This window comes from Pelophylax lessonae (genome assembly GCF_965119305.1).
Source record: "Pelophylax lessonae genome assembly, chromosome: 2".
Taxonomy (NCBI): domain Eukaryota; kingdom Metazoa; phylum Chordata; class Amphibia; order Anura; family Ranidae; genus Pelophylax; species Pelophylax lessonae.
The window spans coordinates 151,885,924-151,900,946 of record NC_138769.1 but is presented as its reverse complement, the minus strand read 5'-3'; the positions used below and the strand labels follow the sequence as shown (position 1 = coordinate 151,900,946).

At 41.8% G+C, this 15,023-nt stretch overlaps 1 protein-coding gene across 2 annotated transcripts in view; it reads left to right on the top strand.

The window, feature by feature from the left end:
* SLC43A2 (solute carrier family 43 member 2) overlaps positions 1-15,023 on the top strand; it is a 120,029-nt gene that overhangs the window by 12,929 nt on the left and 92,077 nt on the right. The window contains exon 2 of one of the 2 annotated variants that reach the window (XM_082245152.1): positions 1,303-1,473. In XM_082245152.1, coding sequence (XP_082101278.1) covers positions 1,314-1,473 — 160 coding nt within the window. In that variant the 5' untranslated portion in view covers positions 1,303-1,313. Of the gene's footprint in view, positions 1-1,291; positions 1,474-15,023 lie in introns of both variants that reach the window. The other variant, XM_082245151.1, reaches the window with a different exon arrangement.

Here is a 15,023-nt window from a genome sequence, read left to right as displayed (position 1 = left end):
ATCAGCCAAAGACAGGAAAGTGTAGAAATTGATGGCAGGCTGGCAAGCACCGCAGCTGTTCACATGTAACCACACATCCAATGGTTCATGGGGTTAAGGCTAGTACACACAAGCCAAATGTCGGGCACATTCGGTCCGTGGGTATTGGAGTCAAGCCGACAGAAGCTGGCCATTCAGTCGGCTTCTGTCGAAAGGGCATGACCGAAAAGTCTGCTGATCAGCTCCCAATCATAGCTCTCAGCCAATGACTGAGAGCGCTGACCCAAATGTTCTGACAGGGAGACCGTCCCCCTGTCAGAAGACAATAGAACGGCAAGGGGAGATAGCTGTACTAATGTTGGATAGTTAGTACAGCAGCTCCTCCTGAGCTGTCAGGTCTTTTTTTCGTTCAGCCCTGCTGGGTGGAATGAAAAAAAAATAAAAAAAACTGCTAGTGTGTACAAATCTTTAGGGACAGATGGGTTACCCTAGATCAGTGATGGCGAACCTTGGCACCCAAGATGTTTTGGAACTACATTTCCCACAAAGCTCATGCACTCTGCAGTGTAGGTGAGCATCATGGGAAATGTAGTTCCAAAACATCTGTGGTGCCAAGGTACGCCATTACTGCCCTAGATGCACACATTCTGTGCCGAGGGTCACTCATTTGTCCCTAGCCACATGTAACAATTGGATGTGCAAATATATGTAAACATATATCGTGGCACCTGTCATTGATTTTATATGGGTCTCCTGCCCGTGGCTGACTGCATCTACCTGTCAGCTCAACCGCAAGAATAGGCCGATGTTTGGCCCTTATCGACCACAAGAATGAGACCTGTATTGTGGATTGGAATATCAATGCACTTATTTCAAACATGGGCAGAGAGGTACATACATAGCGTGGGCTGGACCTGTATTTATAAGACTTCTACAAGAAATATTCCCATGAAATGCTGAGATTTCTGCAGAGTGACTCACACTAAAAGGTATTTCATAAAGGAAGGCAATGTATTTTATGACAGTTATATATGCTGAATGTCTACTTTGGACAATATAACCCTTGAAATCTGTAAAAACAGACTTATTGCCTGAGGCTTTACGTTCATTCAGATATATCTCTGAGATAAGTATAATGGGAACCTACAATATAAGTATTTCTCATTGACAAGGAGGACAACAGCAAACTGAAGCTACATCATTTTGACAGACAGATGTTTTCTAGTATAATGCTGTAGATTGTAATTGTGATTGTTATTTTTGGCTTGAAATAGGTTGGTAATATTCCATTTCTTGTTTTACAGAGTAACAGTTCCTAAAGAGAAGAAATAAGAATGGCACCTACACTGGCTACAGCGCATCGGCGCCGATGGTGGATGGCATGTACTGCAGTGGTTGAAAATCTTTTCTTCTCTGCAGTACTTTTGGGCTGGGGGTCCCTGCTCATTATGCTTAAATCTGAAGGATTCTACTCTTACCTGTGCCACTATCCAGGTATGAAATATTTAGAGCATTCATAGTAACATTCATCTATTATCTTTGTTTTTAGTGTTTTTGGATGATGTACGGTAAGCCAGTGATTTAATGGACAGGGAATGTGTGCCACTGGTGGTAATTGACCTTAGACTAAGCAAAGAACCACTTGTTTTGTGAATATGCTTACAATAGTGGTAACTGTCATTGAATACAGTTTCATTTTTAAAGTATCACTGAATCCACATCATAAAAAACTATCAATAAATGGTGTATTACATGCTGTTCATACTCACTCACTCACTCACTCACTCACTCACTCACTCACTCTCTCACTCACTCACTCACTCACTCACTATGAGATTCATTTTCTGTATTCTACAAAAGTTCTGGTTGATCCTGCTGTTCTCTATCTCGACCTTCTGTTCATGTCCCCAATGCAGCTAGGGATTTTGCAGAGCTGTTTTGACAACTCTGCACATGCTCAGTTTTCAGTGAGTTTCTATGCTGAGCATTTCCTCCCTATCACATCTGAGCAGCCCATGTGACTATAGAGGTACACATGTGGGCGTATAAACAGTGGGAAAAGACAGCCCACTTCCTCCCTCTTCCTCCATGTCCACTAACCAGCTAAACATAATGGGGGCTGGATGTTACATGTAGATTGATGGAGGATTCACCTCCCAGTTATTCTAAGACACAGGCTGGAGGGGCGTGACACAGCCTGTGACTGGCAGAAATCTGCCCACACCGTGTTATTGCCAAAAAAAAATAATAAAGATTTGATTATAAATAAATATTTGTATGACAATTTAAAACAGTTTATTGACAATTATTTATTTTTACTCTGTATTCCAAAGGCTGTTTTTTTATTTTTGAACATGCGACCAGAAGCAGAGGAGTAGAAGCTCTTCCTGCTTATGTTTCCCTGCAGACAGGTTGGGAAGAGCTGGGTCATGTGACAGCTGTATATCAATTAGGAAAAAAGTACTTAGATTTATTTTTTATTAAAATAATGACAGTGCTTTCATCCATGTACAGAAGGGACCATGTAATTTAAACAGTGTGTGTTTAGTATCACTTTAAAGCTGGTCTCTAGGTAAATAGCCAAATATACAGATACATTATATATACAGCTCTGCCACACAGCACATCCCTGTCTCCTGCAGTTCAGTTACACAGTTCTCCTATCAATCTTTAGTCTATGACTGGACTATTTAAGGAAAAATAGAACACTAATGAGTTCATTTCTTTGTCACTCTGCTATTCCCTCTTATCAGCATGCTCATAACAGTGTAGCACAACGATCCTTGTGCTGCTTTCCTCTTTCCCAGTCTAAACTCTGCTGTACAGTGGATTTCAAGATTCTGATACCATACTTGCATTAAAAATTCAATAATGTAGTAATGAATACAGAGCTGCTTTAACTTGTAATGCTATAAGTTTATATCTGCTTCGAATTTAGCTTTAAGTGCCGGTTTCCACTAGTGCGACTTGCTGTGCGACTTGACACATGTCAAGTCGCACAGCAAGTCAAAAGCCATTTGTTTCAATCTGGCCCGTTTTCACTACCGCGACTTCAGTTGCGGCGACTTCAAATGTAGTTTGTGCACTACTTTTGAGCCGACTTCAGTGCGACTTCCCTCTATAATGAGGGACAAGTCGCACTGAATGCCGCAAGCAACTTTCACTACGAAGTCACGCTAGAAGTAGCACGACTTCGTAGCCGCGGCAGTGGAAACAGAGCCTTAAAGAAAAGTCTGGAGAAATTTAAAAACAAACATACTCACCAATATAGATCAATGCTGCCACTCTGCCTGCCGACTCACATGACTGTTGATCGCTCAGTTCCATAGGTGTGCGCACAGGGTGTGCCAGATGTGCCCAGGCACACCCTAATAACCCTGTGCAGCACATATTCCCCCTACTGCCCTGACTCTCCTCCCTCTTACCCCCACAGCTCTTCTGGCTTCCCTCCTGTCCTCTCTAGCTAGCTGTTGCTGTGGGGATGTTTTAGGATGAGTGGGGAAAGGGGCCGGTAAATATATCATTTGCCGGCCCCCTCCCTTTCTGAATGAACATCTTAAGTGATCGGTAGTGTGTGTTTGAGCTTTGGTGTGCACACCCTAATGCATTAGGCTGCGCACACCTATGCTCAGTTCTCAGTCTTTACTGAACACAGAGCAGTGAATGCCAGTCATGGGCTTTCTGTTTTGCCCCTCCGGTGCTCACTGGAGTCCCGGGCTGTAGAGAGGGAGGGAGCAGCTGGCTCAGGCTCTCTGCGGCATGCTTTGTTTTTGATTTTTTTTCTGTAGAAATTTGAATATTATTGTCAAGTTTATTAAAGCGAACTTCACCCATAAAACAACTTATTTCCACCTGGCTCCTCCCCCTCCCTCTCCCACAATTAGCTATATGTATTTTTTTTTTTTGTAAGGGATTCTGACTATTTTTGTGCTGCAATTCTGCATTTCCTTTTTTCTCGCCTAGGCGAGAATGACACAGCACTAAACCCCCCCATTGACTCCTGAGATGTCCATGTTACATCCCAAAATATAGTTTTACCGATTGGCGTGTGAAGATTTGCTTTGGGATCCAGAAGACATCGGCAGTACATGTAGGTGTTTGTCACACCTGCATGCAGATTCTGCAGGTAGCAAGGTTCCAGTGACCAGCAGTTATTCACATATGCGGGAAACATCTGCAGTACATGTAGGTGTTTGCCACGAATGCATGCAGACTCTGCAGGTATCAAGGTTCCAGTGACAAGCCGTTATTCACATATGCGGGAAACCCCCACGCCTGCTCACATGTGTCACGGGTCTCTGTCAGGTCTTTAGCGCATTTCCAAAGATGAACATGCAGGGGAGCAGGGCTGGGCCAAAAGTAACTGAAGTTCCTCTGAAGTGGGGGAGAAGTGGTCTGCTTTAATGCTGGCTTTGAAATAACTATTCATTAATGCTGGCTTTAAAATAACTATTCATAGCTTGAGTCTTGATATATCTGACTAGTATCTGGTCTAATATGACATGTTCTTTCACTTAGATTCTAAGACATTTTAGGGAGATATTTCTAGATCAGTTGTCTAGAAGGATTATAGATGACAATAGGAACTGTGAGAAATATACATACCGTACATGCAGATCTAATTTCTGATAAATTCATCACCTGTGATTAAGCCCTTGTTCACATTGAGTACGGCTTTGAAATCGTGTGATTTCACCTGAGCTTCCTGCACAGATGTCTATTGAAGTCGCACCTGAAATCGCCAAAAGTAGAGTACTTTTTCAAATCGATGTGGCACCGCAAAGTCTGCGTTGCATCAATTTAAACACTGCCATTGCAGGTAATAGGATGCGACCTGTCGTGCAATTTGACCTGTCAAAACGCAAGACAGATTGCTCCAATGTGAACGGGGGGGGGGACGGGGGGCCAAGTCAGAATGTTCAGATACAGCTTCCTGTCCTTTTGACAAAGTGTTGCCTGATTTGACGTCAGTTCACAAGTTTGAAGAAAGCCTTTCCCCCACAAATGTACGCTTGTACATGCATCAGTTCCTTAATTAGATACCATAACTAGCAAATGCTGAGTTGTTCAGCGTCTGTTAATTTGTAATGTAATGAATTTAGTGGTAACTCCTTTGTAAGTGCAGCTATTTAAAATGTTTATCTCCAGTGACCGGAGCACAGAGCTGTGTGAAGATATCAAAGCTCAGTGCGGTTATAGAGACGCACATACAAATATAGACATCAGAACTTCAGATTTTGCTTTGTTAAAAGCCGGTTCTCCTTTGTTACCCACTTATGGACCAAGGCTATTTCTGACATGTTGTTAAAATCAGTATTTTTAGCTAGAAAATTACTTAGAAACATTATATATTTATTTTTTAGCAAAGACTAAGAATAAAATGGTGGTCATTGCAATATTTTTTGTCACGTGGTATTTGCGCAGCGGTCTTTCAAATGCATTTTTTTTTTTGGAAAAATATATATTTCACTGCATTTAAAAAACTAAACATTCAAGTAAGCCCAATTTTTTTTGTATATTGTGAAAGATTATGTCACGCCGGGGTAAAGAGATACCCAGCATGTTACATTTTAAAATTGTGCACACTCGTGGAATGTTGACAAACAACGGTACTTAAAAATCTCCATAGGCGTCGCGCTTTAAAATTTATTAACAGTTACCAGTTTCGAGTTACAGTTTGAGTCTTTTTTTAGAATTATTGCTCCCACTCTGGCGATCGTGGCAATACCTCACTATGGTTCTAACACCGTTTTCATTTGCGGGCGCGACTTACGTAAGCATTTTCTTTCGTGCGCAAGCTCACGGCGACGGGGGTGTCTATTTTTTTCCCCTATTTATTTTATTTAATTTTTTATTTTATGCACTGTTTTTAAAAAAAAAAAAAAAAATCTGATCACTTTTATTACTGTTGCAAGGAATGTAAACATCCCTTGTGACAGTAAGTCCCCGTTCACACTAAGGCGACCTGTGAGGCGACCTGGTCGCCTCACAGGTCGCCGTAGGTCGCCTTCCATAGGGGAGCTGCGGACCCGTTCTAAAAAGGACCGACACAAGTCGCTCCGACTTAGAAAAAGGGTCCGGAGCTCCTTTGGGGCGACCCGGCGCGACCGTCATAGACTTCAATGTTATGAAGTCCGTGGCGGCCGCTCCGAGGTCGCGGCGCGCTGCTCGCACCGCGACCTCGGAGGTCGCCCCCCCAAGTCGGATCGCCCCTGTGTGAACGGGGCTTAATAAGCAGTGAGAGGTACTCTTTAGGGTCTAAAAGACCCCTCCACTGCACTTCTAAGAATTAAAAATGCTGAAATCTGCATTTTTGAATACTGACAGTTTTTTAAATTCAGCGCTGTTAGCTGCAGAGTAAACCGGAAGTGGCGCCATGGCATTAACGACCCAAACAAAGCCGAATCCGGCTTTGTTTGGGACTCCAGAGCCATGGAAGGCGGCGGGAACATCCCCTCCAGCTCGCTGGGATAACGACTGAGCGACTCCTGTACCACATCGGCTGTTATCTTCTGAAAGTCGACCGCCATCTCTAAAGAACAGTCCTGGGATGATGCTTGCAGCTGATGTACAGGTACATCAATTCGTGGGAAATGGTTAAACACTGATCTAGTTGTGACATATTTCCTTCCAAGGAGTTTAATTTTAAACTCCACTTTTTGCAGAACCTTCTGTGCTGTAAAACAGAGAAGTTACCCTTCCCTTCTCTGATCCATTAGAAGTGACGAGTGACGACTGTGCACCTCATCTGACTTTTTTTATGCTTCCTCAGCATAAAGCTTAAATTCATTCTGAACTGATGGCTCTACTCCTTTTGCTATACAGAACAGATATCATGCTAGGGTGCATTTTATTAGATTTAAAAAAAATCCAATTTAATACATTTTTATGTTACGTACCACAAACACAAATATTATGAACACTGGATGAGAAAGAAATAACTCCAGCCTTCGTTTCAGAGTTGTACAGGCTTCTTCCTCTAAAATCGCTTATGCTTGCAATACACGTATAGAATTTTGGATGAGAATATTCGTATGAACATTTGTACAAAAATTCTTTGAACATTCGATGAATGGTCAATGTCGTTCGAAAAATTGTCCTTTGCTTTTAAAGGAATGTCATTTCTGATCGTACACTGCCCAAAAATTTGTCGATCAAGAAAAGTTTTCCTTCCTGCCCCTTCAAATTTTCCTGTCACGTCGAAAATGGACATCGATTTGACCCCACCAGCGATTAGAAAATCAAATTAATTTTCTTAAAACGAAAATTTCCAAACAAATCTATACGTGTATGGCCAGAATTACTCTCAATTCACTGCACACTAAGACCCCTTTCACACATACGGTCCGTTTGTCCGTTTTTTATCCATCCGTTGACAGATGAAAAACGGACATCAATGCATCTCTATGTAAAAACGGATGACAACGGATGATCATCCGTTTTCATCTGCTTCCGTCAATGTCCGTTTTTTTGGAACGGATGAATGCTCTATTTTTCATCCATGAAAAAAACGGATCGGACGAAAAACGGATGTAAACGGACAAACGGTCTGGTTTTTGCATTGGTAGTGGATGTAAAAGAAACGGATGAAAAACTGATACATTTTGACGTGACTGAACTGATGAACTGAACGGACTGTGAAAGGGGCCTAAGAGCTTTTCACAGTGTGCATTAGAAGCTGCAGCAAGTCAGATAGAGCCTGCCAGATTTTCTGCCTGGAGGATTCCAGTGTCATCTAGTTCTTTCATCGACCACCTTGACTGTCCCTGGCAAACCGCTTTCACTCATTGGATTTCGGTTATATCAGTCATCAAGGCTGAGAATATCATGTGGGTGTTACATGGGATGATATGCATGCAGGAAACATTGAACTGAATAGGATTGTTCAGTTGTCACATAGGTAGCACTCTAAATGACAGCTGTACAGGTTACTTGGATGGTATTACGCACAATATGACAAACCCACTCACTCGTTCTGACAATTCTGTTCAGAAATTTGTCTTTATTTAGAATAATTTCCAAGCTTTCCTAATGTTTCTTGAAAATGTATATAGTGATGAGATTTGACAGAACAATAAAAGTGACATTAAGATTGCCGTTCATGGCAGGTCTAATGACTGTGTGGTCATAGAATAGTTATTCTTGTACTGTTGGTTTGCAAATCTGTTTTTAGGCAGGGCATATCATATTAACCAGTTCTGGACCGGAAGATTTTCCCTCTTCATGACCAGGCCATTTTTTGTGATTCGGCACTGCATTACTTTAACTGACAATTGCGCTGTCATGCGACGATGTACCCAAATAAAATTGATTCCCTTCCCCCCCCCCCCCCCCCACAAATAGAGCTTTCTTCTGGTTGTATTTTATCACATCTGCAATTTTTATTTTTTGCGCTATAAACAAAAAAAAGAGCGACAATTCTGAAAAAAAAAAAAAAACCCAATATTTTTCACTTTCTGATATATAACATTCCCAATAAAAAAAAATTAATTTTTTCATAATTTTAAGCCAATTTGTATTCTGCTACATATTTTTGGTACAAAAAAAAATCCCAATAAGCGTATTTTAACAAAAGTTATCATAACACCAAGACCACACATACACATATACAAATAAAAGAATACATTACTATTTAATACAACACATTACATCACTTCCAAAGTTGTATACTGTTGTACGAGAATTTAGGGAATTTTAGTTACCTCTTCATTTTTGATTTCGATATGAGACTAGTATACTAAAACAAAAACGGATATTTTTAAGTCACTATTCCACGAGAGTGTGCACAATTTCAAACTGTAACATGTTAGGTATCTATTTACTCGGCGTTATTTCATCTTTCACAATATACAAAAAAATTGGGCTAACTTTACAGTTTAGTTTTTATAAATTCAGTGAAAAATACCATGTGACAAAAAAATATTGCAACGACCGCCATTTTATTCTCCAAAATCTTTGCTAAAAAATATACATATAATGTTTGGGGGTTCTAAGTAATTTTCTAGCAAAAAATACTGATTTTAACTTGTAAACAACATGTCAGAAATAGGCTTGGTCCCTAATGGCGCTTTTCCACTGCATAGAACCGAACGGTTCGGCTCGCTTTTGCGCTTTTTCACTGCATGGTACGGTGTTGGAACGGTACGGTATGGCGGCGCTTTTCCACTGCATAGAACCGAACGGTTCGGCTCGCTTTTGCACTGCATGGTACCGCATGGTACGGTGTTGGAACGGTTCGGTACAGTACGGCGACGCTTTTCCACTGCATGGAACCGAACGGTTCAACTCGCTTAAACAGTACCACCTCAGTTGTGGTTCCAAGAGGGCCGTACCGGTACCATATCCCACAATCCTTTGCATGCAGCCTTGACTGTTTGTTACTACTAGCTACTGATTGGTCAGAGAATCGTTGTTATCCCACCCACTTACTATTAGTGGAAAAGCAAACCGTACCGAACCATACCGAATCATTCCAACACTGTACCATGTGGTACCATGCAGTGGAAAACCAAACCGAGCCAAGCAGGGCCGAGTGGAGCTGAGCCGGTACTTGCCATATTTGGTTCAGATTTGAGTGGGCCTGGGGTATAGTAGAGCTGAAGCCATAAATCCAAAGTACAAGAATATTAGAACAACGAGTCCCAAGTGCTTGTAAGTGAAATTATCACACTGTACTTAGTGGACAATCACCCCCCACATCCAAACACACACACATGCTAACATTTCAGCAGAGTCCTTCTTTAAATGATAATTCTAAGCATGTATTTTGTATCTGAACTGTCGCCACTCACTGTTGCAGAAGCTGTCTGGTTTTAATCTGAGTCATTTGCTTTTGGAGAAGCCAGATGGATATTTTTTGCCTCAAGGGAATAGTACAAGGCTTAATCTGTCTTTGAGCTTTGCATTGCTCTGTTTACCAAGTGAAGCTTGTATTGGAAACATACCCATAGACATCACATGCTTCTCCAGTATTAGCTAGTTATATCCATCCATTGTGAGGATCATGTTGAATGTATAGGAGGCATCAGATGTTTAATATGCCACCTAAACTGGCTTTATTACCCAACAAAAATAACCTTTTTAGTATTGGAAAACTGAACATTTTTTCATTTATATTGATCGTTTATAAAATACTGTGGTAAATGTAGGCATTATTTTATTTTATTTTATCTTTTTTCCTTGTGAATTAAGATTTTTTAAATAAACATTTAATTTACCTTGTGAATTAAGATTTTTTAAATTAACATTTAATTTGAGTGACTTTCTGTTCTCCATACATCAACATTCATGAAAGTTTGTCCAGTGGGAGCCATGTAGAACTAGATGTTCCTGAGGCCTCCTGCAAAACTGAACACCCATCCTCTCACAACTGGCAACATCTGGGAACACACACTGCAGTAATATTTATATTGGAGTCTGTTAATGGAATAGATGTTATTTCATAAGATAATCATTCAGGTATCTAGTACTGCACTATTGGCATTGTGTTTGAAAAAGAGAATGAGGTAAGGTGGGGGTCAGATCTGGTGTAATTATATAACAGGTCCTCCTTCAGCTAAAATCTGGCCATAGAGGGATCAAAATTCGTCCGGTTCAGCAGGGACTGACCAAATTTTGATCCATCTAGGACTGGTAGTCAATCTAATGATCAACTCTTCTCGAACGGGACTGCCTGAATTTTTTTGTTGAGTCAGCACATGCAGCCAATTGCACAGAACTCCGTAGCACCGTGGGGTGGATTCCTACATCTAACTTGCTTGGATGGGGGAATCCATTCAGTTTTTCGATCAGGCTGCTGGCTGATCAAAAGATCAGTACTCCATGTATGGCCAACGTTTATTAGCAGCTGTGTAGTTTGTGTAATTGACTGGGAACACATTTTATTCAATTCATAACTTAGAATAATTTGTATACTTCAAAGCTTTCTTTATGCTTTTGTCCAATCAATGATTTGCTATTGATCGTGCACATTTGATAACCATTATATCCTAAAATCTTCATGTGCGTTTGCCTTCTGTGCTTGCTACATTTTTACAATATAGACGATGCATGTCTTTGGGGTGAATGCCAACAAATGGGCAACATATGCGGGTGAATCTAGGCAACAGAAAAAGTCTAGATATACCTGCTTTTAAAAATGCATGAATGTGTAATGGCATCCATTTTTTGACTTGTCAAATCGTAAAAGGCAGCCAAAGTATTGCTAAGTATTGTACAGTATTGCTAAACTGCAATCATTCAAAGCAGATGGCTGTTATCCTCAGGCACCACTGTAAGATTTCTGTGTACTAATCATTGCCCAGTCCTTTTCTTCTTTTTTTTTTTTAATATGAGGAAACAATTGCTTTGTTTGTAAGTTTTTTTTGAAGCCATCCCCAGCCTTGGGAAACAGTCTTGGGGAATAATCATTCAACTGGGTTGACTTTTTTGAACCTATTGCCATTGTTTTCACAGACATAAGAGCAGGGTACCAATTGCAAGTATATACTGTACTTGCATAGTGCGTTTATCATTTTCAAAACATTCTAGAGGCAGAGTATGCCCTGATATTTCACAGTTGCTTCCTTGGCTTCCTCACTATGACAAAGTGACAGGGAAACTGCTGACATCTGTGCATTGTCCTTGTAAGCATGTTGTAAACATGTGAGCCTCCCTATGTGCAGGATCATGTGGGGTACACCATGATAAGAATGTATGCACTTGTATATTTATTTATCACAGGTACTTATATAGTCCCATCAATTACGTAGCACTTTATATATATATATATATATATATACACTATATTGTCAAAAGTATTGTGACTCCTGCCTTTATACACACATGAACTTTAATTGCATCCCAGTCTTTATCCAGAGGGTTCAGTATTGAGTTGGCCCACGGTTTGCAGCTATAACAGCTTCAACTCTTCGGGGAAGGCTGTCCACAGGATTTAGGAGCGTGTCTATGGGAATGTTTGACCGTTCTTCCAGAAGCGCATTTGTCAGGTCAGGCACTGATTTTTGGGCAAGAAGGCCTTGCTTGCAGTCTGTTCTCTAATTCATCCCAAAGGTGTTCTATTAGGTTGAGGTCGGGACTCAGGCCGGTCAAGTTTCTCCAACCCAAACTCGCTCCTCCGTTTCTGTATGGACCCTGCTTTGTGCATTGGTCCAAATCATTTGGTGGAGGAGGATTTTTGGCGGGGTGTTGTTTTTCAAGGGTTGGGCTTGGCCTCTTATTTCCAGTGAAGGGAACTCCTAAGACGTCAGAATACCAAGACATTTCAGACAATTTTTATGCTCCCGACTTTGTCGGAACAGTTTGGGGATGGCCCCTTACTGTTATAAAATGACAGCGCACAGTGCACAAAGCAAGGTCCATAAAGACATGGATGAGCCAGTTTGGGGTGGAGAAACTTGATTGTCCTGACCTCAAGATAGATCACCTTAGAGTGGAGACTGCAAACCAGGCCTTCTTGTCCAACATAACAAATGCGCTTCTGGAAGAATGGTCAAACATTCCCATGGACACACTCCTAAACCTTGTGAACAGCCTTCTTAGAAGAGTTGAAGCTGGTATAGCTGCAAAGGGTGGGCCAACTCAATATTGAACCTTATGGACTAATGGGCCATACACACTATAAGATTTTCTGAAGACCTTTTCCTTTAGACTTACCAAAACCATATAATATGAGGTCAAACCTAAACACTTTCAATTTGTATGCAATCTGGCAGGCCCTTGCACTACATAGAAAAGGTAAATCTGAAGGAAATCTAACCACAAAAGTTGGATAGTGTGTATCCAGCTTAAGACTGGGATGCCATTAACCACTTGCCGACTGCCCACAGTATATTTACTGCGGCAGTCAGCCCCTCACAGGCAAAGCGACGTAGGGCTACGTCGCTAGCCTGTGAGGCTCTAGGGGGCGAGCGTGCACCGCTGGAAGCGCGCTCTCGCCCCGCTCGTTCACGGACCCCCCCGCACGTGTGACCGGCGGACCCGATGTCCGCCGGCCACTCATAATCGTCCGTTACAGAGGGAGAAAGGCAGGCGGCTAATGTAAACAAAGCCACCGGTCATTCTCCCCTGTGTAAGAAAAGAGATCATACAGTCCTGCTATGTAGGATCGTATATCTCTGTTGTTACACAACAAGCCACATCCCTTCACAGTTAGAAGCACGCCCCTAGTGACACACTTAACCCCTCCTTCTCCAATAAAGTTAACCCCTTCCCTGCCAGTGTCATTTTTACAGTAACAGTGCATATGTATAGCACTGATTACTGTAGTAATATCACTGGTAACCCCAAAAGTGTCAAAAATGTCAGTCAAGGGTCCGATCTGTCCGCTGCAATGTCGCAGTCCTGTAAAAAAAAGTGGTTAAAGTTCAAGTTGCGTGTAAAGGCAGGCATCCCAATAATTTTGACAATATAGTGTATATTATACATTCACATCAGTCCCTGCCCTCAAGGAGCTTACAATCTAAGGTCCCTAACTTATATTCATACATACACATACTAGGGCCAATTTAGACAGGAGCCAATTAACCTACCAGCATGTTTTGTAGTGTGGGAGGAAACCGGAGTACTCAGAGGAAACCCACGCAGGCTCAGGGAGAACATGCAAACTCTGTATACTGTGGAGCAAATGTATGCATCTTGGCCCAAGTAAAAGGCCTTCACTAATGTGCATTACTTCCCCAAGGTTTTAGTGTTTTATTGAAAGTAGAAAACCACTTTAGGGGAACATTAAAGAAACTTTTTTATTTTTAAGTTTGTGTCAGAAGCAAACAGGTGTGTTATACAGTGGGTACGGAAAGTATTCAGACCCCCTTAAATTTTTCACTCTTTGTTATATTGCAGCCATTTGCTAAAATCATTTAAGTTCACTCTTCTTCCTCATGAATGTACACATAGCACCCCATACTGACAGAAAAACACAGAATTGTTGACATTGTTGCAGATTTATTAAAAAAGAAAAACTGAAATATCACATGGTACTAAGTATTCAGACCCTTTGCTCAGTATTTAGTAGAAGCCCCCTTTTGATCTAATACAGCCAGGAGTCTTTTTGGGAAAGATGCAACAAGTCTTTCACACCTGGATTTGGGGATCCTCTGCCATTCCTCCTTGCAGATCCTCTCCAGTTCTGTCAGGTTGGATGGTAAACGTTGGTGGACAGACATTTTTAGGTCTCTCCAGAGATGCTCAATTGGGTTTAAGTCAGGGCTCTGGCTGGGCCATTCAAGAACAGTCACGGAGTTGTTGTGAAGCCACTCCTTCGTTATTTTAGCTGTGTGCTTAGGGTCATTGTCTTGTTGGAAGGTAAACCTTCGGCCCGGTCTGAGGTCCAGAGCACTCTGGAGAAGGTTTTGTCCAGGATATCCCTGTACTTGGCCGCATTCATCTTTCCCTCGATTGCAACCAGTCGTCCTGTCCCTGCAGCTGAAAAACACCCCCACAGCATGATGCTGCCACCACCATGCTTCACTGTTGGGACTGTATTGGACAGGTGATGAGCAGTGTCTGGTTTTCTCCACACATACCGCTTAGAATTAAGGCCAAAAAGTTCTATTTTGGTCTCATCAGACCAGAGAATCTTATTTCTCACCATCTTGGAGTCCTTCAGGTGTTTTTTTAGCAAACTCCATGCAGGCTTTCATGTGTCTTACACTGAGGAGAGGCTTCCGTCGGGCCACTCTGCCATAAAGCCCCGACTGGTGGAGGGCTGCAGTGATGGTTGACTTTCTACAACTTTCTCCCATCTCCTGACTGCATCTCTGGAGCTCAGCCACAGTGATCTTTGGGTTCTTCTTTACCTCTCTCACCAAGGCTCTTCTCCCCCGATAGCTCAGTTTGGCCGGACGGCCAGCTCTAGGAAGGGTTCTGGTCGTCCCAAACGTCTTCCATTTGAGGATTATGGAGGCCACTGTGCTCTTAGGAACCTTAAGTGCAGCAGAAATCTTTTTGTAACCTTGGCCAGATCTGTGCCTTGCCACAATTCTGTCTCTGAGCTCTTCAGGCAGTTCCTTTGACCTCATGATTCTCATTTGCTCTGACATGCATTG